Consider the following 27,278-nt stretch of genomic DNA (forward strand, 5'->3'; position numbering starts at 1 on the left):
GTGGCTGCTTGGTTCAAAGATGTGTAAAGGGATTTCAAAGAAGATGACAAGTGGAGACGCTATAAGGTCTGAGAACAAAAAGAGCATTTATCAAAATACAAGAAACAACAAATAACAAATCACGAGCCCCCAAACAGCAAAATATAGTATTGACTTCTCATAAAAATGTAAAGACAAAAACATATCAACCCAGTTTTTGGATTTCCGTGTGTGTGTGTGTGTGAGTGCATGGATGTCAGAGCCATCAAAGCTATTTTGATATCAAGTCAAGTTGAATTAAAACTCATGAGGAACCTGAATCCCTGAAAACGATAGAGACAACGACCTTAATAAAAGCGGTAAGCATTGTAAATGTTTTGTCCAAATGTAACGTAAAATCCATATTTGATCTTTTTTAAATGCCGTACTCGTGTGTAGAGCTCTTTTTAAACTGCACCAGCTCAAATCCAGAAAAAACGAACAAGGTTTTAAAACAAATAAAAGAAGGAAAAAACTTGTTCCAAACTATCATGGTTATATGAAACAGAAATACTTTTAAATGCCGAACAGTTTGAGTCGGGCTGATCGTGTGCAAGGTGTGTTCTGTCCTTTCCCACGGTTGTTTGGTTCTAAGGTTTTCACAATAAAACAGCAAAATTACCAAATTTAGGAGCAAACTTGGTGGGCCTTTCTTATTTAACACGCTTCTGTCTTTATCAACATAGCGCACATGAGAACCCCACTCAGTCACTCAGTGCCTGTTTGTGTCGGACGGTTGTTGGCCAGAACTCGAGCAGTCCCAAAACAAGTGTACGTGCGAGGGATTTCTCCAACCTAAAGAAAATGTTTTTTTTTTTTCATTTTTAGTTGCAAAATCCATTTTATACACATTTACAGATGCTGATAATTGGACACTCACTCATGTGGATGATGGCAGTGATGTAACGTGTTACTGGGACACACTCACACGCTCACGCACACACATCTGAGGTTTCTGTGATGTAAACGGCTTTTAATGCTTGTGTTTGCTTGGCTGAGTCTTTGCTTTCTTTAAAACAACAGGAAGAAAATCTTATGGCTTAACTGTACCTGGTTGTTTGAACGAGTGCATGTACTGAAAGTTTTAATGATTCCTAACCTGTGTGAAAGAAGAACGTCTGATGGAAAAGAAAAGAAATACTGTAAAAACAGGTGAAGCGTGGCCCTGATCAACTGGAGATATGTTTTCCCGCATTTCTGACATTTTTATTATTTGGCCCACAAGCACCCGGGTTTGAATTAAAGCTGAAGTCCTCTTGCATTTCTTTCAGATTAGCCAATCACCAATCCTGAATGATCACACTTAGAGTTTGAGTCCTGCTCATGACTCCCATGACTCTTTAGCTATCGCTCTTTTTCCTTTTTGTTTTCCTCTTTTCTTCTGCTATTGCTTCACTGTCCGATAAAACTAACGCATACGATAAAAAGCACAAATGTCCAGTCAGATGCGAGGACTGAGCGTGAAAATATACACAAGAAAAAAAAGCAACACGAGGTCCCACAAACAAACAAAAGACAAAACAGTAATGTGTACATGCTTATAAAAACCATACAATGAAAAAATAAGTAGCATATCTCTGAATAGTAATAAAAGTAATTCTGAGAAGACATCTGTGGAGTTCTGTCGCTGCAATGTACTCTTACCGTCAATTTTATACAAAGCATAGCCCTTAATAGATAGGAGTGCTTTTTTTGTCTCTCAACAACTGTTTTTCCTGTCTTTGTGCGGACAAAACCTTTTTTTTTTTAATATATATATATCTTTTAAACATTCTGGCACTGTGATTTTCTTTTTTAACTGTGCCCTCATCAATCCACTGAAATGTAGTGCTTTTGCGTCTCCAAATTCCTCACTTGCTACTATGAATTGAACACATTTTCCTTTCAGTCAGTATGTACAGTATACACGGATATGTGCTGTGCGAAACGCCGTTTTAAGAGCTTTAATCTGTGAGGTTTCTACGAGCTGACGTTGCTCGGCGGCGGCGCTCGGCGAATCCGTGCGAGGCAGCGGTGTCGTCTTGTGTCTCTCTTTCTCGGTCTCACTGCGTCTTCCCTGTCACGCCTTTCTTTTGCGCGCCCGCTGCCGCCTCCCCCCACGCCTCTCCGTCGCTTTCTGCCCCTCGCTCTTTCTCCTCGTCCCAATAGTCGTCCTCTTCCTCCTCCTCTTCTTCCTCGAAGGCTGACTCGTACGTGGCCTTGTCCTCTTGCTTGATGGCTTGAATGGCAGGGGGAGCAGCTGCGCCGCTGTCGCCCGAGTCGCTGCTGTCCTCGAAGGAGTCCGGGTTCTCCAGCATCTCCCTGATCAGGGGAGGCATGGGGCCGGGGATCTCTGTCTTTAGTGTGATGGCTCTTTCTGCACCTGCAAACACATGGACGTTTATTTACTCGTAGGTATAAAGAAACAAAGAACGTCACATGCTAACAGACAGGAGTCATGTAATTTAAAGAAATCATTCAAACATGCACATATAGGTATATTCTGTCTGGCAGACCTTTCTTCCAAGCATGAATTTATGGTAATGTCTGTTAAATGTTTCGAAATTGCTTTGAGGCAACATTTATTTTATTTAAGCCTAACAAGCAATAGGAGCCTAGTTTGAGACCAGCATCATCAGTCTTTTCCTAACCGCTAACTGCTTTCAGCCTGAGCTAATCTGAGCAAAAAATACAAATCTGAAAAGATATTTCAGTACTTATGCGTGTTGAGCTTTGACACTGAGATGAAAAAAACAAGCTAACCTTTGGTGCTGATTCCCCTGAGGTCTGTGACTTTCATCAGCATTCGGGGAAACATGTGAGGCTTGTTCGGGCGTCTGCGTCGGGTGTAGATCTTCAGAGCCTCTAGCAGTGGTTCCTGCAGCTTGTCCACCTTCTCCGGCTCTTCCAAGTCCATACGGTCTAGGAGTGAAGTGAAGAGAGCGGACACAGCAAAACAATGACAGGAAGCGAGACACTGTTACAGCCTTCATGCTACCGACTGACTGCTAAACTGTGACCGTACACTGATGTCTCTTCCTTTCCATCAATAATTCCACGACTGCAAGCGGACACGATGCAAACAGACGCCGAACAATGACCCAAGTTTACCTCCGCAGATGAGACAGATGGCGCTGAGCAGCCCCGTCTCGGTGTCGTCCATCTCCAAAGGCAGCAGCTGACCGGCAAAGGCAAACACCAGGTCTGTGAGCGGGCCAAAGCCGGCGTTATGCATCTGGGTCCTGTTTAGAGTCAGGCCATCTGAGAAGGTCATCGTGTCCTGCTCTGGTGTGTAGCGAGTGCATATCCTCAGCATCTAAGCAGGGGAAGAATATGATGAGGCATAAACCAGAAATTTCTAGACAGAAGTTCACGTTGAAATTATTTCACGGGAGCTGTTCAGAATCACAAAGCAGCGTGACAAATAGAGAATAGCTTAGGGATGTGGAGGTGTAGTCGATTAAAGGGGAGGAGTAATAGGAACGTGGCGCTAGTACCAGGATGTCCAGACATGCAGATTTGAGGAGGGTGATCTGGTCAGCGATGGTGAGCGTAGTGAAGCCTGGTAGCCGCTTGGCAAACTCCACAATCTTTATAATGCACTTAGTGGAGAGCTCACTGAACTTATCCCATAGGCCCAAGTCCAGCTGCACTCTGTGGTCAGCACTTGAATTCTGGGAGAGAGAAAGAAGGACAGTTTTTTTTTTTTTTTTCTGTGTGACTGTGCAAACTCCACAGAGTGTTTGTCCTTCCTGCAAAGCGGTGAGCTTAAGTGGAGCGCGAGTGTCGAGAAGTGGATACAATTATGTGCTAAAAAAAAAGACTCACTGTGGTGTATTTTCCTAGTTGGCACAGAGACGGGAAGGTCTCTTGGTGAGCTTTGCTGACTTTGTTGACCAGCTCCTCCAGTTCTCCACTTAGCTCGTAGTTCTCGGGCAGCACCACTTCCTCCTTCACGTCCTTCTTCTTTTTATTCCTGTCGTTACGCACCGCTACCGGGAAACACGTGCACGAGATGAGGAAAAGACACAACTCCTTTTGCTTTTTGCTCGATAGCGACACACCGACAGCCCATAATATCTGAGACGCTTACCTTCTTTGGACATGCCGACCTCAAAGCACTTCTGCAGCCGACAGTACTGGCAGCGGTTGCGGGTAACTTTGTTGATCTGACAGTTCTTGTCTCTGTGGCACGTATACACCATGTTCTTTTGAATGCTGCGCCTGAAAAAACCCTAAAACAGACACAGGAAAATGTCTTGGACATGGATGCCACACGATAAATACATAAAAAACTTAAAAAAGCTACTGTTGTTAGTCAGGATTTGGTACTATTTAGTAGATCAGTGCAAAGACTGCCTAAATAATTTAATCTTCTGATGTCACAGAACTATAGCAGATATCGATCCCAAGTAGATGCTGAAAGAAAAACTGGCATATGTATTTTTCATGATTGCTTTTTTTGCTAAAGCCCATCAGAATTTAGAAAATCCCACGACATCGACACAGGCAAGAAAATCTGGCTTCTCAGTTGAACTACACTTTTCAAATGAACACCGTGTCACAGCAGCCAGCAGCATTAAAAGTACTTTGGATTAAAAAGCAGGAGAGTCTAAAGCATTAACCAGCCAACTTCATACTGTAGGTGGCTACATGAGTTAGCTGATACAACGCGGAGGTGGGCAGTGGAGCGGTGCATCAGTCATCTCACATCAACAAGGCTCCAGGTCGGTGAACTGAGTTGAGGTGATTCTGGATGTGTTAGTGTGACGGTAAGTGTTTAATAAGCAGTGATTACAGGGTGTGGAACCGTGAGAGGTAGCCAAGGGTAAAAGAAATAAATTGTCCGAATGTAGTTGTATGTGTCATAGTGCTATGGGACCTGGACTGGTTTTCTACTCTATTTGAGCGCTCAAAGCTCTTTAAACAACATGTTTCATTCCCACAAGCACTTTTTTGTTCTGACTCTAAGTTCTTTCACACTCTGGTTAACACATTTGGAGCAACTTGGGATTCAGTATCTTGCCAAAAATACTTAGGCAAGCAGTCTGGAGCAGCCAGGGATCAAACCACCAACTGTCCAGTTAGTGGATGACTTGCTCTACCTCCTGAGCCACAGCTACCACAAGAGTAATGGCTCAAACAGCACAGCACTGTGGAGCAGCAATTGTTATCAGACCACTGGAGCAGATATCTTGTTTCACTTGAAACAAACAAGTTCTGAAGACATTTTTAGGTTATACTTACTTATAGCCAAAAGAAGCCATTTGCCTGTCACAAACAGCAGCACACTGTTCATTTGTAGCTTTAATCATGTGCAGTTACGTATGGATACACTAGAGGGCAGCTCAGCGACAGCAAGCACATCTCTGTGCACATCTGTCTGCCTTTCTTTTCAGGGGACCTCAGCTGTTCACATTACACGTCCTGTAAACTCCTCGTGTATCTCCAACTTCATTTACCTTGCAGCCCTCACAGGAGCTCACTCCGTAGTGATAACCAGATGACTTGTCCTGGCACACGAAGCACGGCTTATAAACGCGAGGAGGAGGAGGCGGCGAAGGAGAGCTTGGCACCATCTCCTCCGAACTGGTGCTCTGGGTCTCCACGGCTGCGGAAAAAGCACAGAATGGAGAAACAGTTGAGTACTCTTATGAATTCAGAGCATCTTTATATTTATTCTTAAAGTCTTTGAAACTTTGATGAAAGCTAATACAAAGTGATTAACAGAAAGAGTGGTCAGCAAACAACCCCCCCAACCCCACGCAGGCCACCCCTCGGAGCCAGAAGGCAAGCTCAAAGGCAGACATTTTTAAGAGAAAAGGGAGGAGGGGTGGCACTGCTGACTGACAGGGACTTAAAAGAGACACAATTAGCTGATGGCCAGATGGCCCTGCTGATAAAAATCTGATTGGCAGCTGAGATTTGATTGGCTTTTCCATTTACTGGTGAGTGTGGGGGAAGGTGAGATACCGCTGTTGAATTTTTGACTGGCATCTGAATTTTTTGTGTGTTTGTGTGTGTGTGTACGAGTGTGTGTAAGCTCCCATTTTTATTTGAAAGGTCGTCCCTAGCCCCATGTGAACAAACAGAGATGAGATGTTTATGAGACTCTGCTGTCTCCTTATGTTCCTTCTCACTGTCGCGCTAAAGAAAACTGCACACTGTATAACACCATATGCTGACCCCAGGCAATGCCATTCCTCTGCCGCATGTGAAAACGCTCAAAACAAATGATACAAAATGGATACAATGACGCGTTTAATCAGCCGCGCCTCCTCGCGCTGCAGTCAGAGAGCAAAAACCGCAACACGCCTGGTACGCATTTAAAGGCGACGACTACGAAACAAGCAGATTCCTTTCGAACGTGCCTTTCAACTTTCACCTTCACTCACCCCAACTTCACCTCTCTCTGCCCATTCCCACCCCCACTCTCTTGTTTCCTGGCCCTAAATTCCTCAGTGCAGGCCGGACAGGGTTTAATAGTAGCCCAGGCTCATAAGCAGGCCTATAAACGTTGTGTCTCGGATGGGAAGGAGGCCCCCAGCCAGGGTGACGGCCTCTTTATTGGGATCCAGTCACCTTGGGCAGCTATTCACATCAACAGCTCCATCCTTGGATCCCTTCCTAGTAAAAATAAAGAATCTGGGGTCAAAAACCCAAAGTCACAGCCCCTCCTGTCACCTTCAATGGGTAGCACAGGACTGAACCAAATGTCTTGCCCCAACCCCAAACACTGCAACCCCAACCTGAACCCCCGCTCTGTCCTTAACAAGAGCGGTAAGGTTTCAAAAAACAGAGGGGCAAAGGCACAAAGGAATAATCTAATAAAAGTAGAGGAAAAAATGAAAAGAGAAAGAAAGAGGAGGGGGAAAGGAGGTGAGCTTCAGGACAGAAACTTCCCAGTGGCCGAGTGGTTAAATGAAATCCTGATTATTTAACTTTGACCTTGACTGAAGAAAGTATTGCTAACTAGAGGAGCTCACGAATGTGTTCGACACGGTGTTATTTAAAAAGTGACCACTCAGCCTGCCATTAATCACTTTGGTGAATTTGGAGCGCTGGTGTGATGTTCTGCATTGGTTTTGCCACTGTTATATGGAAGTGTGTCATCAGTCAGTAGACGAGTGTGTAAGAGTCTCTTTCAGTAACACAATGAATCTGACGTGGCAATACAAAGCACACCAACCAGAATCACTGCACACTACCAGCATCTCATCGTTCAACATTATTACTGTTATTACTGTTAACTTGTTTATAGTAAATACAGGTTTGCAGGTCTCTTTAACACACTGTATCGTCACACACTGCTGTGACTCGTTAGTCCCTTTTCTTAAAAAAGAAAAGATCACAAATGATGCAGGCAGTATTCATTTCTGTATTTTTTCCACCTCTGTGTGTTGCTCTGATGTGTCGGATTTTTTATTGTTTACTAAAAAAAATGATTCAATGACTTTTTCTCAGCTTTGTACTCAGTGATCTTGACTTCTTTTATGTGAAGAAATTGTGAAAACATATTTTCTTTGAGCACACTCTGCACATCTCCCTGCACATTTGTATTCACTGCACTCACGGCTGATAGACTTGTGGGAATTGTAAATGAAAGAATGAAAGAAAAAGGTTTGCTGTGTACTTTCTGTGTGTGTTCCCAACCTGCTTTAAACTCTTAGCGTGTGAAACTACACATAGATTTTGAACCCAACGAGAGGAAAACACAGTAGAAAATGCAATAGATGCAATAACGGCACGAATGATTTTCTCTCAGGTGTTGATTGAAAGAAATCGTTTAACTTTAGTTGGAAGTTTTTCCCAAAACTTTCTTTGGGATATAATATCAGCTCGATGTTAAAGAGGCGTGAGAAGTGAATCATGTCAGGTTTTTTTGCATAGTTTAAGAAATGAGATCGATTGTATTGGATGTACTGGTGAGCACAGCAGTATTACCAGAACCACCCGAAATACACAAGTGGTTATCAAAAGCTTACAAGAGCAGATTCTCTGTTGTGATGGAGTTTAAAGCCAGAAAGGAAAAACCTCACCAATATCGTGGAAAACCACTTTCTCCAAAACTAACAGAGAGGTATAGGCAGAGACTGATCTAAAGTTTGACGAATAAGAAAGGTCAAGATTTCTTTTCTTAATGAGAAGGCATACAATTGCATGTTTAAAGTAGGCTAGCACCCTCTATGAGACTAAATAAGTATTTAGAGTCGTTAAAATGAATGGACCATTTACAGACGAAGGGGGATGATAACATGTTGTTGGGGCGGTAAGTGAAACAGGCTCACAGTTATGAAAAACAGCCGTTAAGGTAAGAGTGGGTGACTCATTATTGTTCATTGTAGCATTAGTTCTGAGAAGTGAGATCTTATCAAGAGGAATATTTAGAAAGCTGTCACAGTGCAGGAGAGATACTTGGAAAGACAAAGGTAATGGGGTTAAGAATCGGTTGTCCGGAAGAACTCTTGTTTTGATTTGATGCTATATTAATAAAACCAAATTGAACCGAAGATGATTCTACTGGCACGAGTAGAAATCAGGTCTCGAGGCCTCGGCAGTCTCCTGATATTTGTTTGGAAAATGTCTTAAAATTTCATAAAACACTTGCAGTTTGTTTTTCCACTTCCTTTCTGCTCTCCTGTTGTCTGAGTGCCCAAGTAGACTCAACTACCATTTTCCTTCTTTCTAAAATTTTCCATTCAACGATAAATAACGACAAAACATAAACCAGCAGAGACAAAAAGTTAAAAAATGTAACAAATTATAGGCTTACTAAAGTCTGCAAGTGTTTTTTAAAGAAACTGTTACAGTTGTATTGTCTTTAAAACCCAGTGATGTTGTGGGTTCAGCAGACCCACAAACAATGGGGTAGGTACCAAAAACTCGAACGCTTACAAGCGGGATTTTTTGTGCTGTCAACTTCTTTGTTCTGCAAAACATAAATTAACTAAAATGAATGAAACATTGTATTATGTTTACACTGCAAAACAGTAAGTCAGAAATAAAACAGGATGTATAAATTACTGATTGTTTGTATGTCTTACTCACTAAACAAGGTTTTTAAAAATTATGTTTAAATTAGCAGCCAATAGTTGTTAATAGTTGGACTCTGATATGTGATGAATAATAAGTTCCTAGTTCCTGCTTTTTATGGGCAGATAAATAAAGGATGTATATATCAAATATGAATGTATACGGAGACACAAGGATTTTGAGATAAAAAAAAGACGGGTGCTTTGCACTGCTGCATACAGTAACAATGAATAAACATGAGGATTCACTTTGCATTGTCTTCTGTGTGACTTTAAGAACGTCTCAACGTGCAGCTTCCAGCTTTTTCATCTGCATGGATTTGCTGCTTCTCTTCTTCTGATGCAAAACTAAATGGAAAATCTAGAAAAAGAGCAACTTGGGATTCGGGGTTATTGTGACAGACACACAATAGCAGCTATTGTATTTGTAAAAAATGATTTCATATGTATTCACCCAGGTCAGAAAACCAGACTAGTGACAATAGTCTCTTTCTACTTGCTTTCCTCTCAAAAGAAAAGGCTGCAGATAATTACTTCTAAAGCAACAGATACAAGAATTTGAGTTTCTGGGTGTTTTTTGTAATAGTGTGCGTTCAATTTTGGGTTATTAGAGCAAAGGTGTGAGAGGTGGAAGTGAAGGAGTCGGCGCTGGATGAGTGGTGCTGCAACCCGATCGCTGTTTTCTGTTTATATAGTAACACTGTCAATGTAAAAGTGGCCTTGAGAGAACCAGTGGAAAAACAGCTCCCATTGAAACGGAGAAGCTGCATCTGGCGCCAGGAGAGAGGTAGTGACTGACAGTGTCTGAAGGTGGTGAGAGCAGGTGAGGAGGGACGTGACTCAGAGACACATGACGGAGGGAGACAGGGCGAGAGACGCTCGGCTGAAGGCGGCGAGAGAGGGAGGGGGAGTGGGGTTTTTACCTGGCGTGGAGAAAGAAGGAGAGGAGCCAAAACTGTCGGCAGCTGTCATCACCCTGAACTGAGCTCAGCCTCAGAGCTTCGGCTTGGGAAAAAGAAAAAAATCCCTCTCTCTTCTTAACCTGCAACTCACCCCCGAGTATGTCACAACATCAATCAGCACTCCGCTCCGCTGCTGGACTCAAAAGGCACGACACGCCTCGTGTGAATCAGCTTAATCAGCTGCTGTAACGCAACTACTGCACAGAGATTCACATGCAATAAAAACGATAAATATAACCTGTCATATGACATATTTCACACTGTAGCTTATCGCTGTGAACAGGAGAGCCATTAAACTAAACTTCATCTACTTACAGCCAGGCTACAACACAATTCGACCCCTGTCTTCTGCAGACTGCGTCGCACTACAATATTCCTCCTTCACATGTCTTTTCCATCTTCCTCCTTTCCTGTTTCCTTGGTGTTTGTTGTCAGATCAGCACATCTCTGTTTAGACAACAGCAGCCGCTCTTCTTTATCAGCTCTGATGCCTGAGAGTCAGAGCTCAGGAATCAACATATCACTCCTGAGAAGTTTACTAGAGCTACACTGTCAAACTATCTTCTGACCAGCATGGCTTTAAAAACACAGGGGAAAAAAGGAAAAGGAAAGCTTAATCGGGTTTTAGCTGTTTAAGTGAACAGATTTTACAGCAGGAAGTGATAAAATCCTTCAGATGTGAGTTAAACTGCAACAATAGTAACTGCTTTGTTTGTGGAATTTCTTTTTCACCACTCATAATTAGCTTTTTACTTATTTGTGTGTGTGTGTGTGTGTGTGTGTGTGTGTGTGTGTGTGGTTTCCTGCTTTTCCTCTGTGCACTGAATTTTCTGGAAAACATAAAAAAATGTGCCAACTGGCTGAATTTTAAGGGAATCAATTTTCTTGTAATAGATTATTGTAGACTGTTCTATTTTGCTGTTTGCCCTGCTGTACCACAATAATTTCCTTTGTGGGGTCAATAAAGTATCTATGTATGTATTTATTTTATTTCTGCCCTAACCATTCTGTATTAACAGCTACATGTAAATGAAAACAAAGTAACCACATGCTGAAGCAGCTTAAATAAAAACAATCGCATATAAAGAGTAAAAGTGACACTGCAGCCGTTCCTTGTGTGTGGTACATGCCCTGTAGGACCTGCAGCCTGGCTGAGCCGGCCTCCATCACACGTCTCATTGAACTCGACTTTGTCCTGAGGGCTCCGGCGAGCCTCGCATCTTTCTTGAAATGGGAGGTAAAGCAAAGCATGTGTAAACTTTAATAATTCCTATACTGTTGTTTGCGAGCCAAATCGGAATTCAGGGAAACAGTGACTCAGTTTACAGGAGATTCAAATTCGTAACCTAACCAAAACAAATTTTTTTCTCCTCCAGCCGTTGAAATTTTTAATTTCAATAACAAATGTAGCTTTTACATAACTTCTCGCCAAACAAAATGTTCAGCAGCGTGCTGTGGAATGTGCATGTACACGCGAATGTGTGTGCGTGTGTGGGCTGCTGCACAAGTCCAGGGGTCAGTTGGACAGTGAGCGATGGTTTTCCGTGTGACTTGGAGTGCAACAACACTCGCAAACATGGCGAGAGGAGGGAGTGAGGGAGGAAACGCTGCCATAAATGTCCTTTATTATTAAATAGTTGCAACGCAGTCCATAAAAAACTCACAAAACTGATGACTTTTTTTTTTTAATCTGTATTTCATACTAAACTGTATTAAGAGCAGCAACAGAGGTGGTGGTGGGGAGATTTGGGGGAGGGGGGGTTCAACCGCAAATATGCTGAGCAAGTAATTACCACGACAGCAGGGAGGAGACGGGGGAGATCTCAGTGACAATCCCTTTCATCAGCTGTTCTAAGTTCAATACCATTGCCCCCCTCCTCCTCTTCCCGAGGCCCTCACTAATAACCCTCTTCCCCCCTGTGTCCTCTCCTGCCTTCCTGCCCTGGCAGGAGGAGGAGTCCTTCCTGTCACTGGCAGTGCCTTTTTAAAGGAAGGGCTGTGAAAACCAGGCTACTGTCCAGGAGATGGCTCCATAAAAACTGCACCAAACACTAAAAAGGAGGCACACAAGCAAACACAGAGGCAACGGTGCACAAAGGCACACACACACACATTTGCACAAACTCGCTTACAAAAACAGAAACCAAACCCTCCATCCTCGCGAACCCTTGCACTGTTGTAAAGCGTGCCAGAGCCTCAGTACAAACATGGCCCCGAAAGAAGATAATCTGCACTTCTCACACTTCACGCCAACAAAGTAATAACGCAAGGGAAGGTTTCAGAACAAAACCTGGAAAACAGCAGTCTTGTAATCATTTGTTGTTCTTGTGTTCACGGTCAAGGAGTTTGTCTTTGTTGCCACGGCGTGTGAGTGTGTGTGTGTGTGGGGAGGGTGCATTTATGGGGCAGGTTGTTAAATTCAAGTTTGTCCCTTTTGTCCCTCTCTTCCTTTTTTTTTTTTTTTTAAATAACACCCAATAAACCAAGCTTTATATTTTCCCACCTCCCCTGCTTTTGGATCTCACTCCACAGTCGGCTTCCACCTTTGGGCACCTTAAATGCAAAACTGAGACCAGCACAGTTTCTCAAACACATTCTCTTTTGCTAATCTCAGCACACACACGCATGTGTGGTAGTTAAAACTGCATGACCCTATGGCAATGTGGTAAGATTTTGTATTCTTATAATTTAAAATATAAGATCTGAGTCTTATCTTAATCTGATTTACCAAGTTTTAATGTCCTGAAAACGTTCTGCTGCTATACAAAGACCTAATGATGCTGTGATACCGTTCAACCTGATTTACTTCTTCACCCACCAGTAAAACAAGTGATTTGCACTTGGTAGCGTGAATGTAAATAATGTAAAAGAATGTAAATGAAATGAAATACTGTAGGACATTAATAATTCTGAATCATTTAGGCACGGAGATAATGGGATGAAAGCTGGAACGCCACGACTGGAGACAAGTTTGAGCATGACTCCGCTGGACCTCACAAGAAGCTGGCCTCGAGCTGGAACAATCACTAATCAGAAGAACTGGATTCAAAGCTTTCATTAAACTACAGCAAAAATAATAAGCCTTCCCCACATGAATCACACCTAACATTTGCCACGTCTGGAGGTTTCAAAATCAAAAGCAATTACACTAAATTTGCATGCAAACTGTTGCCTAATTACTCAAAGTAATCAGACTGGAGATATAATCTTATTAGGACACTTACACGAGTCAAAGCAATGAAATAATCTGTCAGGATAGATTGATTTTATTTCACCAGAGAAAGCGATGGGAGAGGCAACTCTGTTAAAAGAAGGAAAGTTGGCATATTGTTTTACTAGCTGGGAAAGTAATCTGAACCTAACCCACTAGTAGCCACTCCATTCTACACAAAAAATGTGTGGTCATATTAAAAAAAATCTGAAACACAATAATATCGCCTAAAGCAGGAATGTCACACTCATTTTACATCATGGGTCACATACAAGCTCGATCTTAAGTGGGGATGAGTAGCACTTTCTGTCATTAAACCAAATATTTAATATCTGAAGTTCTATCTTAAAATGTCTTTTAAACCAAGAGAAAGCAATTTCAACTGCACGTCTCAGTTTCTTTCTGCAATTTAGCAAATGTGTAAAATTACAGAAAACACTCCCCATACTGTCGCATATTTATCAGACAAGAAGTTTTGGTTGATTCATTTTTTTTTATAACTAAAATTTCTATAGTAAACAGTGAAAATCAGGAACTTTTCTGTCATTAAACTCTTTATATTATAATTTGACTACGTTGGTGTAACATAAATGGCTCTTTAGCTTTAGCTGTAAAATAAAATACTAAAAACAGCTACAATTTAAAATAAAGTTTAAAGTCCTTTATTTATACCCTCCTTCATATTTTCAAAAGCTGTCCAGCCGCCTGGATTAGAGTTTTTGCCAGACCGATTGTGGCCCCTGGGCCATATGTTTGACACCCCCGACTAGATAACAATCAGCTATATATAAACACAACACATGTAGCTGATGTAGTCAGGTTATTATTAAACTGCAGCACATGTTCATCACAATTAAAAGAATCCGTTTTCTTCCAGCGGATATACATATACACACATATACTGAACTTGTGTTTACACATCAGCTGCTCTGTTTCCTGCTAAAAGCAACAGTGGAGACAGAACGCGGAGCTCCAGAGAAAAAGACTACTTCACACACACGACCAAACTGTATGAGAAACAAGTGACACTGCTGTGAGTACAGCCAACATAAATATCTAAGTCCTTCTACTCCAATAAAGACAACACACAGTAAAACCTTTTTTATCTCGTGATTTAAGCACAAATCTTGTCTGTCTATAACAGCATCTTCCAGCTGTATCATAGTTAGCTTTGCTTCTTCAGCGTGATGATACGATGGCCCGTTGTTAAAGCAGCTTTGAAGAGCCTGATCTCAAAGAGGAGAAGATGCCAAGCAAAAACGGGGATTACTACTGAAGGAAGAGAAGACCGTTTCCCCTCAAGGCTCTAAACACCAGGACACAAAGGGCAGCAGTGGGTTTAATCCCAACATCTAACTTCATCCTGCCACTCCTCTCTCACCCCGCTTCGCTTTTAAGTCCCCATGCCCCTTACACACCACCTAATCTCTTAATTGGGCCTTTTATAATTGTAATTGAGTCATTAAAAGCTCTTGGTTACACAACACGAGGCCCGTAAGCTGATCCATGTATGGGCAAAAGAATAAACACACTTTACTGCTGGGAAGAACACGCAACTACTGGAAGAAAAGGGAGATCTTCAAAAGAGGAGGAAAAAAAACCAAATGTCACACCGCACAAGAGGCAGTGACAGAGAGAGCAGACAGACTCAGGCATGTCCCCGCTCCATTTAATACCTCCTGACGTTGAAACAAAGGAAGGCAAAGAGGTGCTGAACTGCCTCACAAAAAACGCAGGAAAAGATGACCCCCCCCCCCCCCCCCCCTTTACACACACACACACACACACACACACACACACACACACACACACAGAGAAGACAGGGAGGCCAAAATGCCCTCAGGAATTTAGCGCCATAATGTCCAACAGAACATGTTCACCCAAAGAAATGCTGAAAAAGAAAAGGCATTCACTTGTTCTCTTTCTAATCAGCTCCAAAGATATGCCATGCACCAGTTTATAGAAAAGTAAGAAAAAAAATATCAAAATCATGTCAGACTCACAATAGATCCTGAGATGTTGAAATGAGCCATGGCTTTGGAAAATAGTAAAATAAAAACCAAACTCAAGTTCCTGAACCTATTTTTGCAACTGAGATGATACAAAATGTCAAATCTTGCAGAAAAAAAACAAGAAATGCAAATGCAAAAAACAGCAAAACCTACAATTTATTAAATAATAAGCAAGTGAGCATAAACATGACACTTTATGAGATACATGCAATCACTTTCTCTGTGAATCAAAACATTAATCAGTCAAAGAAACTGTCAATCATTTTCTCTCAATTAATGAATCAATCAGTTAGTGATGCTTAAGTGAGCACTCTTCTAGTTCTTTCACGCTGTTTTTACCAGACGATTTGGCTGATGCTAGTTCGAGCAGCCTGTATAACTTAAAAAAAAAGAAAGAAAAAGAAACTAAAAATACATTGTATGCAGTTAAATAACGATGATTAATGAACATTTGCGGACATTTGTCTTTCAGTGTGGCATCTGGCAAAGCTCCGCGGCGAGTTGAAACAGGCCCTGCTGTGGTGTTTGTCATCCTGACTGCTCATCCATCATCATTAGCGAGCACTGCGGGCTCGACAGGGTTTGATGCGCTGGTATCTAAATAATTACTGAAGATAAATAGGCTCAAGGTGCTCGGTGGGGACATCTCAAATCACGTCAGAAAAGTTTCAGCTCGGCGACGCGCCCGACTGCACTTCAAGTCGAGCTCCTATAAACGTTTGTTTTTTTCCAAGTCACCCAGCCAAGTGTAATCTGAGAGTCTGAAAATGGGCTCCGCGACAGTTACAAAAGGTGGCCTCGTTATTTTATGAGATAAAGCAAATTTTTTCCGCATTTGTATAACTGTGTAACTGTGTGGTGAGTGCATTGTACCTCAATGTGTGATGCAATTTTTGGTCAAACGTCAAAAGAATGTGTAACCTGTGGAGTTGAGAAACAGTGACTGATAGCATGTCAAGCCATCCAACATCTATCTTTTAATAACTGTGCTTCTCATTTCTGCAGAACGCTGCTAAAATTCACATTTTTCTTTAACTGCTCCTGCATCAGTGCTCGCTCAGATCAAATCTTTTTAAAAGTGAAAAACCTCTCTGATAAAATATGTCTCCCTACTTATCTTTATTTATCTTCTGTAAATGATCCGTTTCTAACTAACTGAGGCTCTGTGTTTGGGTTTGTTCGCCTGATTGCAACCATGTGATTTCGAGGCCCATTTGCCTTCGATCTGTCAGTGCAGCATTCGGCTCAGACGTTGGCGCTTGTTGTTTTCTGGACACATCGGCGGGTTAAGTCCCTGCATTGTTTGAAAGAGCTGTCAATCATGTGAAGTCATTCATAAGGAAAACAAACACCCTGATGTATAAATACACTCCCCAACTCACTTGCTCACACTCACAAAGCACGCTAAGCACATAAACAAACACACTGCAGGGTGAGAATGGGTACACATAATCGAAAGGAATCTGACTCTTCCTGTGGAGAGAGCTCCGTGATAACAAAACCAGGGCTCTGATAAGAACACACACACACACACACACACACACACACACACACACACACACACACACACACACACACACACACACACACAGCTGCTCTTTTTTACAGTCTGACGGACAGGACAGAGTACTCACACTGAACACTGCTTGTCCCAGCCCAGGCAAAAGGGTCCAGCCCGGAGAAGTAAGGGGTGGCCTTGCTGAGCATGCAGGAGCCTTGCCTGGACACATCGAAGAGGGGCCGAGGGGCCAGCCCCAGAGCCTCCATGCAGTCGAACATGTTTCTTTGCTATTGAGGATATCTCAAAGTAACTTAATGCCCTGAGTGGTCCAGGTGTTCCCTGTCTGTCTGTCTATCTGTCTATCTGCCTGTCTTTGACCCTGCCACTGCCCCCCCTCCTCTGCCTGGCTGTCCTGTCTTTCCAAAGTCCTCTACATGGACAAACTCCCCTCTTTCTGTTTTAGTTTTTTCCCCCTCTTCACCTTATCACCGTTCTACAAGTCGAGCTGCTTCTACCCCCTCTGCTCCCAGATCACTTGCTCGCCTCCCCTGCTGTAACTGATCTCAGTTCCCCTCTTGCTGGCTCTCTGGGCCTCTCACACTCCGCTGCAGTCACGGCCAACTATCTGAGCGGCTCTCCCAGTACTGAGAAAAAAGGGGGGGTGTGGTTAAGGAAGAAGAAAGAGGAGGGACAAAACAACACGAGGAGGCGTGTACCTGCTTTCCCCAACTGGCCACACAACAGTCCCTCTCTCCTGGGCTCTTTTCTCCTTCAACTTTTCAAACTCACCTCTTTATAATTCATATGTAACGAATGAAAACAAACACTCCTCTCCTCCCCCTTCCCCCTCCTCCCCCCCCATTCTCTCCCTACGCTGCGCTAGCTCCTTTCTCCGCATTAACTTTGTTTTTGTTTCACCACAGCAGGGAAGAAATAGCCTCTCTCGCAAACATTTCGGTCAACTTTAGCAAAATAGAAAAAACTTTAAAAAACAAAAATCTTCTCCTACTTGGCAGAGTGTGAAGCACAGCGTTGTTGTTTTCTTGTTTTCACGGTGCTCTCAAACCCCACAGCAACACAGGGACGTGGCCCCAGACACACACTTAATGCCAGTAATATCCCTAAAATTAAAAACCTATTACAAAAGGTTGCTTTGGGAATATTTACTGTGATTTTTTTTAAATTCTGTTTTCTATAAATTTGTATAGAAAGAATGCAGCAGAAAAGAAACCTACTAAATCAAATGCCGATATTTTTTTTAAGTTACACGGACATAACTGTGTAATTACATATGGAGGAACAAAAATAGAATCCAAGACATGAGTGAGTCATTATTAAAAAGAATTTCATTTGTGCAGATGGTCTGCTGTGTACGACGACCGGCAGTTGCAACTAATCACAATTAATTAAACACAAATAAACATCGTGTCACTTTTGCCAACAGCTGGTGCCAAATCACGTCATTCTTTCCAGAAAGCCTGTATAAGAACTCACGATCAGCCGATCATGTGTAATTTATGGATTTATGAAATACTGCCTCACAGACAACAAAGAGAGACTTTTCACCCGAAAGTTTATGAATAATCCATCCATGGTCGGCAACCTGATGGGCTCTTTTTTTTTTTGGTTCAAATGGTTCAATACATAAATAATTCACTTTTTTTCTCCCCAACTTTCTCATGCTGCACAAAGTTTTGACCGCCTTTTTAAGGTGTCTCTTTCGCCACTAATTTGTTGCACGTGCAGCCGCAATTAAAATCTTCTGCGTTGATTCAAATGGATTCAGTCATCCTCCCTCCCCGAGCGTGCTGGATGCTTGAAGTGCGGCTCAGCTGCAGGCGAACCGCGCTGGCCCAAAGTCTAGATAGTTTGTATACGAGACACACTCACCCTCCTCCCTCCTCTCGCTCTCCTCCTCCCTTTCCTTCCCTCGTTCAAGAGGGATGAACTCTGGAAGAAACCCCCACTGGGGCTCTAACACCCCCCACACACACTTCATACACACACACGCATGTGCACATGCAGGCGTACACGCCTGCACACTGACTTTCCAACAGCCTGTGGCTTTGAACACTTCATATTCCTCTCGCGTATTACAATTCTCTTCTTTCTTTGTTTTCCCCCTACTTTTTTGTTTATTTTGCTCTCAACATCCTGAACCCATTCTTCCTCATTTTTTTTAACTTTATATAATATTTTGAAAACACCATACACAATCTCTGCCAATTTTAGCATATTAACTTTTATATTCATCTCGCCCCTTACCCCTCTAGCCATCCCCTCGGTCTTGGCCAAGCTGTGCACACAAGCGCACACCCGCTCACTACGATGCACTGTGGGGAGCGTAGCTGCACAAGCCCGCTGAACTCTCTCCACACCTTGAGACAATTACCCTCCCTGCCTTGCAGCACCCTGCCCCCTGTTGCTGCTTTGAGGAGAGAAGCACACAAATGAACAAGGGGGGGGGGGGGGGATGCGAAAGAGGGAGGGAAAAAGAAGACGAAGAAGTTGTATCATTTTCCTTCTATTTTACCAAAACACGGGCTCACGCCTGCTCTTTAGGCTCTGCAAATTGCACCTCTTTGCCTTTGAAGCTTAAAACACAGGACTCCCCGCTCAGCTCTGTCCCTGCTCTTTTTCTCTCACTCACACACAACTTGTAAGAGGACCGAGTCGCATTACAGCTATTCACAATCAGGTTCTTCGGCTATTCATCCTGTCGTCATGTCTGACACAAACACACAGCGCCGAACAATGGCCCCTCTCTCTCTCTCTCTCTGTCTATTTCTCCACAGGCACCTCCTCCTGCTTGAACCGCAGTTATTTGCACAAAGTCTCACTGCGGTCATCTGTAAGCGCACCAATACAGTCACAAATGTGAGGCAAGGAGCACAAGACTGCTGTTTGTGATATTCATGGGTGTTGGAATGTGCAGCCTACAGAGTGGCAGTGGAAATGTGTGTGTGTGTGTTCTGACACACAGACAATTATGTGTGTATGTGCTTAAACAGAGTGCTTGTGATGACAGACACAAAAGAAAAACACACAAGTCTCACTCTGAGCCATTAGGTTCAAATTACTAATATCACACACGTGCGCGCGTTCACACACACACACACACACACACACACACACACACACACACACACACACACACACACACACACACACACACACACACATTCAAAACATTACAAAGAACAAGATGTTACTAGTAGAGAAATTACGAAGGTACATTGTGTTCACCACCTCCCAGCGAGACTTTCATAACCAATTTTGTCTCCAGAAAACAAAAAGAGGTGTCAATTGATATTCCACGTGAAATCCAGATACCGTGCAATGTATTTACAGAACTTCTAGGAAACCCGGAGCAGGAGGAGCAGGAAAGGCTCAGACAAAATCAGTCGCATGTGTGTTTTGCCAAATTTGCCCAGCTATTAGGGGAAGAAGAGAGAACTCGGAGCATGATTAAACACACAGCAGGGGTCTTTTGATGTGGATATCCGCTAATTTCAACTCCAGGGATGTTCCGAGTTTCATCTCATTAGAAAACAAAGTCCAGTTTTCCACTCACACTGATTAGGGCATGGATTGAATTAATTTGCAAATCCCACTCAAACTTCCACAGAAATTTTTTTATAAAGTTTTGATTCACTTACTACACTACCGGGAGATAAGTAATTTATTGTAGCCTCACTTGAGGGTAAAGAATGGGCTTATCGGCTGCATTGTTATTCTTCCTATTGAAACCCTTCTTGGCAGGCAGCCACAGTAAACTCTGTTTATATACGGGATACCTGCAGAGTTAAAGCAATTAGTTTTCAATTTATTCACTTGGCGGAGAAACGTGTCAACGCCTTTCCCAAATTATAATGATGATAACTGAATTCCTCCTGCAATACCGAGCACACGCTTGCTTTGTATACCAAACACAGACGAGGAATAACCATGATAATGCTGGACAAATTTAATCAGTGGCCACTTTATTAGTTACACCTTGTCAGTAGTGGGGTAGGTCCCCCTTTTTTTTTTTAAAAAAAATTGCCTTAATTCTTCATGGCATACATTCAACAAGGTGCTGGAAACATTCCTCAGAGATTTTGGTCCATGTAATAACATTTATTGGCTGCGGATCTATGATGTGAATCTCCCATTTCCCATTGTATTCTGTTGGATTGAGATCCGGCGACTGTGGAGGCTATTTGAGTACAGTGAACTCATATGTCATATTCAAGAAACCAGTTTGAGATGATCGGAGCTTTGCGACGTGGCACGTTATCCTGTTGGAAGCAGCCACCAGAAGATGCTCGTGTAGGCTGTGGAAGTGCTAACTGACTCAAAAGTATGACAAGAAAATATATGTTTTTCTGATCTTCTGCTGTCCAGTTTTGGTGAACCTCAGTTTTCTGTTTTTTGCTGACCCTTGTGTGGTCTTCTGCTTCTGTAGCCATTCTGCTCCAAGGTTTGACATGGTCTTCTGTATACCTTGGTTGTAACTAACACTTATTTACGTTACTGTTGCCTTCCTATCAGCTCAAAGCAGTTACCATTCTCCTGTGACCGCTGACATCAACAAGGCCCTTTAACCCAGCAAACTGCTACTCACTGGATATTTTTTCTTTTTTAGACCATTCTCTGTAAACCCAAAGATGCTCATGTGGGAAGATTCCAGTACCTCAGCAGTTTCTGAAACACTCAGACCAGCCAGTCTGGCACTAACAACCACAGCACGGCTAAATGAATTGAGTTGCCGTCATGTGTTTGGCTGATTAGTGGTCAGCACACTGAACATAGAATATAAGGCATAGATAACGTGAAGCACAAACAAACCTGAAATTTCCCACCAAAGCCGGGTGTCAGAGAAACTCTGTGAAGCACAAAAGTTTACAGAATGGATTTGTATTTTCTGTGTCCTTCTAAAACTGACTTAAATGATGAAACTCACGCACTTTACAGTGTTTGTTCCTCTGCATTTTATCTTTTGTGGAAACGTTAAATTTACATTTCAACACTGTTTTGCCCGTGGCACCAAGACACAGATTTGTTTGTAATACAATACAGAGAGGATACCAGAGTGAGAGCTTCATAATGCGTGCATGTACAATCCTCTGAGCAAGACTTGGAGCGAACTCAAGCACAACTCTTTTTGCTGCCTTTAAAATAAATGTTGCGTACCAAGAATTTCCTCGACATGGCCAACAGCATTTCTGACTTTTGAGAGAATAGAGAGCCAAACTTGAGGCCATTAGCTTATCAGCTGAGTTCTTCTTCTTCTCGTGGTTTTATAAAAATATAAAGTCTGCTCCACAAAAACCCAAATGATGTGCATATGGTTAGGAAAAGGGGAGTAGGTGGTGACTGAACAGGTGATCTCTTTATTTTCCTCACCTCCTTTGAATTATACTACTTCCTAAGTTTTGCCTCAAAACCATTACCATTACTAAACATTTTGATTCAATACTTTTGGACACTGTGTGTCAAAACAAATCAGTTATAGCAAATATAGGCTTAAAGAGCACAAGCTTTGCTTTAATTTGAAGGGTTGGACAACAATATCACTATACCAGTTGCAGATTAATTACAGCCATTTTTTAAAAATTCTGTATTTTCAAGAACTGACATGTACAGTACTGCGAAAAACTCACGTGCCATTCATTTCTTCACATTTTGCTTCCACGGAGCTAGACTTTTTTTGTCATTTTTAAGTGATCTTGAGGAATAGCTCTCCAGGCTTTCTCAAAGTTTTTCCGTGGACATTTGCTGCTTTTTCACTAATTCTTTCTCCAGATCTTGTAACTGAACATTTCAGAGGAATTTTTACTGTCTGCTTGTTAAGACACTTAACACTGGCCAATGATGTATTCAAGCATTGAAAAGACACATAACTTAAACGTACAAAGCAGAAACTTAGAAGCAATTTTAAACTGTATCTTAAGGCACTTTGATACTAGCAGCCTGTCACAAAAACACATCATTTATTGACATTTCCTTAGTTGAAACCGTGAAAATGCCAGCAATAACACACACCTTGGGAAATTTGGCATATTGCAATGTGGTGTCTCCTTAAAAATGGATAAACCTACCTAATGAAAATGAACAGAATCTGAAACTCATGTCCTTAAGAAATAGAAAAAAATCCAGCAAAGACCTTACACAGGATCTGAGAGATGCACGTGACCTTTCAGCTGATCCATCTTCTGTTCACTGAAGCCTCATCAGAGATGGTCTCAGTGGAAGGATGGTTTTCAAGAAGACATTTCATTAAGGAAAGGAATGTCCTTCAAAAAGCCTGGAGAACTATTCCTGAAGGTTTCTTAAAGAAACTACATGAAAGCTTGACTAAGAGCATTCATGTTGAAGAATAAAGGTGGTCATACCAAATATTGACTTTGAACCCTCAGAACTGTGCAAACTGTTTTTCCTTATATATCCTTATATCCCTTTCACATTTTCCAAGCAAAATATAAAGAGATGACGGATAAGTCAAGATTTTTGCACAACACTGTATTTGAACAATGTAATATTATATATTATAATATTAATCTTCACTTTGCACACAGAGGTAGTAAAATATATAGAAGTTAAAATGACCACAGATATGTGCACGTAACTCTAATCTTAAAGAATAACATATAGAGTCCAGATAATGCCACATAACTGTAATCCTAGATTTTATTCAGGATCTTTCTCACACCTTTTCTTCTCTGTCTTTTCTACACTAGCAAACAAATTTGAAATACCAATATATCAAAAATGATTTGACTGATTTACATACAGTGTGCATACCTGGCAGTCTGTCTGAGCTTCATGCGACGCTAATCATCTATCTGGAATACTTCATGCTGTCCCTTAAATCTTTCTGTCTCTGTCTGTGTATCTGTTACAGTCCCAGAGGCGACATCTCAAAGATGTAATCACAGCCTGAGTGCCATTAGCCTGAAGATCTCCCTCTTGTAGAGAGAGGCTCCAGAAAATGACTAAAGATCAGCAGATAACTGCAGCTCAGTGAACACATCATCTGTGCACACACTGACACAAACTCACACTGATTGACAAGTGTGCTCAGCAGGGTTTTATAAACCTGATGTCAGCCTGACAGGGCATTTGAGACTGTAACTATAAATGCTTTCCAGTGTTGAAAAAGAGGGATAGAGCAGCGTGCTCTGCAGACAATTAGAGATCAAACTAAGGTAAGACATTTTTTTGTGTATTGTAAAGGTTAGCTTTCTAATCAACAAAAACACAGATTTAGTATTTGTGGCTTGTTAATGTGTGACTAATAACAAAAGTGGATATAACAAAAGTCCTTTTCAACAAAAAGTATGTTGCAGAAGAAGCTGATTAAGTGCTTTTCATCCTTTAAATCAACGGTTAGCATCTGTCTTTGTTCAAACCTTACATTTCAGCATTTCGAGCGACTTTCTGTGTCATTGAGTGAAGTGCAATAGCACCCCCTGTGACTCAAAAAGTGAACTTTTTCTCGATCTAGCACCGCTTACTCTGGGATCAAGTAAGAAACTCTTTTCCCTTTTTCCAGCCCGCCCTCATCTGCCTGGTTTACCACATGGAAAAATGTTTTTTTTTTAAAAAAACAAAACAAGAAAAAGCCCTCTTCTCTTCTCTTCTCTTCTCTTCTCTTCTCCTCTTCTCTTCAGCAGTGCATGATCTAAAGCCTAATTATAACCTCAAATTGGCCCTAAAGACTTTTTTCCGAAACTGTGGAGTCTCTACTGTCTTACACCGAAAAGCAGTGGTCAGGAGACAGACATTGGACACACTGTCTTGTCATGTGTAGGGGTGTGAGATTCTGATTTCTTGCCTCCTGACTGAACTTTACACTAGTTTAAACCGTTGTTATTATGTGACACTGTGTCATTTTTAAGACAGTTAAATATGATGTGGTGCTTTAAGGATAAGTGAAGTAACCAGTTACATCACGGTTCTCATACAAACAATTTTAAAAAATGCTTAAAGAAACATAATGGACACATGAACTGCTTCAAAGTGCCAATAATACACATATTCAGAGGAACATATAACAATTATAGTAAACTTTAATACTTACACAATGCAGCCATCTCTTTGGGGAGGTCTGCGCCAAAACGGCCAAAAAGGTGACTACTGGCCAGCAGGTCAAAGGGGGAGTGGCTCCGCATGGAGTTAAAGGTGAAGGGGTACATGGCACGAGGGTAACCCGTCATGTGACGCACTTGGTGCTCTCTGTTGGCCGCCATCGTGACAAGTACAGTCGTGGTTTATATGACTTTTCTCAGAATTTCTTGCCGTTTCTTCTTCCTCGTCAGGAGCCTCTGCTGAGCTTGAAACAGACTAGTGCCATTCAGCCCCTCAAAGCTGCGGGCCCGTCTGCACTCACAGAGAGGTAAGAGGGAGGAAAGCAAGTAACCAAAACCTGGCCGGGTCCAGACTCTGTAGAGAAGGAGAGAAGAGAAGAAAGAATGGCTAAATATGCCTATTACCTTTAAACTCACCTAAAGTTTTAACAATCCCATCAATTCATTCAAAAATCTTTAACTTTGAGCACAAACCTGCGATACCTAAAAAAGCAAACTCCAACCACGAAGCCAAATTAGAGAAAGACGTAGAAAAGGAAACAAAAGTGTCAAAGAAGCAGTTGCGAGAGCTGAAGCAGAGGGGAGTACAAAACTTTCATCCTTCTTTTTGTCTGTCTTCCAAGTAGTGCAATAATTTTAGGCAATGCCATATGATTTAAATCAGCAGAACTGTACTATAAAGGGTCTCTCTGTTTCCCCTGCCAGCCTGACTCCTGCCAGCCTGCCCGAGAGCGGCCAGCTACAACATGGGTAAAGTTAACCCTTTACAGGAACACACACACACACATGCACACACATAATAACTTATTCACATTTTAACGGAAAAAGAGCAAAAGAAAGTCACTTTTCCTCCACTGCCTTTAAGGTGCTCAATGAGTGCAACTTTTCTCACCTTTAACCGTCTCTCAGGATTAACACTGTGGCCCATCCAAAAAGTTAAATTAGGGCAGCCCTCATATCATCTTACTCTATGACTCCCATCCCCTTTACTGATTTCATGAGTGGGTGGAGCTTAAGTCTTTGTGGTTGGGCTGTGGTAAATACAGCTCGGCCAAAGAATGTCTTGTTGTTTTGGGCCTGCTTCAGCATGGGAATCCAACACCCGGGGTGGGTGAGAGGCACAGTGAGAGAATTATAAATTTACAAATGTCCTACACTGAACTACAACTGTATGACTAACGCTCTGATTCAGCAGATACGCATACTTAGTTCTAAGTAACAACAAAAAACAAAGAGGAGGTATCAGTGCTTCGTCTTCAAAAGCAAGTCATGTCTTTATCAATCTATCTGTCTGTATGTCTACAGAGAGAAAGGTGTGATCAAAAGGTTGTTCAGCTAGTGCGCTGTCATCACTAACGATGTTACTTCATGTTAAATTTGGATCAGTTTGAAAGAACGAAAATTGCAGAGTTGCGCGGTCTAAGTGGTCAAGGGGACTTCTCGGGAGCAAGCTAAAAATAGCAGCTGCCATGGAAGCTGTGCGGCACACATCTTTTGGATGTATGCTTTAATCGTTCACAGTACAAAATCCAAGGAACTCTTAAAGGTGTGGAAAGTCATATATGATCAAACTGGTCAAACCAAGTAACTGAGCTAGAAGGCTTCTCTGCCAGAGGTGGCCAGAAAACTAACGGCCTCTGCAGAGAAGCTGCTGGAAGGACGACCCTTTCAATTGTGCTCCATCAATCATGTCTTTATGGCAGAGAGAAGCCAGCTTGGTATTTGCTAAACAGCATTTATGAGAAAAAAAGAAAAGAAAGCGTGATGAGTGAACACTGACCTCTCTAAACACTATCTGTGTGGTCCTCACCTGGCTCATAGGTGTCAAACATATGGCCAGTGGACCAAAACTAGGTCTAATGATGCCCATTTGAAAGTTTGCAAGGTGTTTTTTTAGACTTTTATGCCGTCATACATACATGCATATATATATATATATATACACACACATATATATATATATATATACATATATATATATATATATATATATATATATATATATACACACACACACACACATATATATATATATATATATATATATATATATATATATATATATATATATATATATATATGTATATATATATATATACACATTAAGAAGAATGCAACACCTATAGGCCCAGGAGCCATGATGACACAATTCTTTGGTGTTATAATAGAAGTATTTTTTAGTAATGACAGTAGTTGGACAGAAGATGGGAAAGGGGAGCGATTCTTTCCTGCTCAGGTCATCTACAGATCAAAGTGGACTGTGCGTGGTCCACCGGTGACCCCTGCCTTTTACAGGGAAGCATGGTGGTTGTAGCATCATGCTATGAGAGGGTTATTTTCAGCAGCAGGGACATACAGAAAGACACTTGAAGAAAACCCGGTTCCAGAGTGAGACTAGGAAACAGCTCACCTTTCAGTTTAATTTCGACCCAAAGTACACAACCTCAACAACCCTGGAGTCACTTAGAGGTTGGCTGATAGTGTTTGAGTG

General features: G+C 41.9%; 1 protein-coding gene across 4 annotated transcripts in view; it reads right to left on the reverse strand.

Moving 5' to 3' along the window:
• Positions 1 to 62: 62 nt before the first annotated feature.
• rargb (retinoic acid receptor, gamma b) overlaps positions 63 to 27,278 on the reverse strand; it is a 48,752-nt gene continuing 21,536 nt past the window's right edge. For 3 of the 4 annotated variants that reach the window (XM_006808781.3, XM_035915859.2, XM_035915858.2), the window contains 8 exons: positions 24,781 to 25,142; positions 5,460 to 5,608; positions 4,091 to 4,232; positions 3,826 to 3,989; positions 3,495 to 3,671; positions 3,109 to 3,313; positions 2,761 to 2,919; positions 63 to 2,380 (listed from right to left, as the gene is read on the reverse strand). In XM_006808781.3, the coding sequence (XP_006808844.1) occupies positions 2,061 to 2,380; positions 2,761 to 2,919; positions 3,109 to 3,313; positions 3,495 to 3,671; positions 3,826 to 3,989; positions 4,091 to 4,232; positions 5,460 to 5,608; positions 24,781 to 24,949 (1,485 nt within the window). In that variant the 5' untranslated portion in view covers positions 24,950 to 25,142 and the 3' untranslated portion in view covers positions 63 to 2,060. Of the gene's footprint in view, positions 2,381 to 2,760; positions 2,920 to 3,108; positions 3,314 to 3,494; positions 3,672 to 3,825; positions 3,990 to 4,090; positions 4,233 to 5,459; positions 5,609 to 16,848; positions 17,342 to 24,780; positions 25,143 to 27,278 lie in introns of those variants that run through there. The other variant, XM_006808784.3, reaches the window with a different exon arrangement.

Source organism: Neolamprologus brichardi, chromosome 5 (assembly GCF_056152115.1).
Source record: "Neolamprologus brichardi isolate AB-2024 chromosome 5, ASM5615211v1, whole genome shotgun sequence".
Lineage (NCBI taxonomy): Eukaryota > Metazoa > Chordata > Actinopteri > Cichliformes > Cichlidae > Neolamprologus > Neolamprologus brichardi.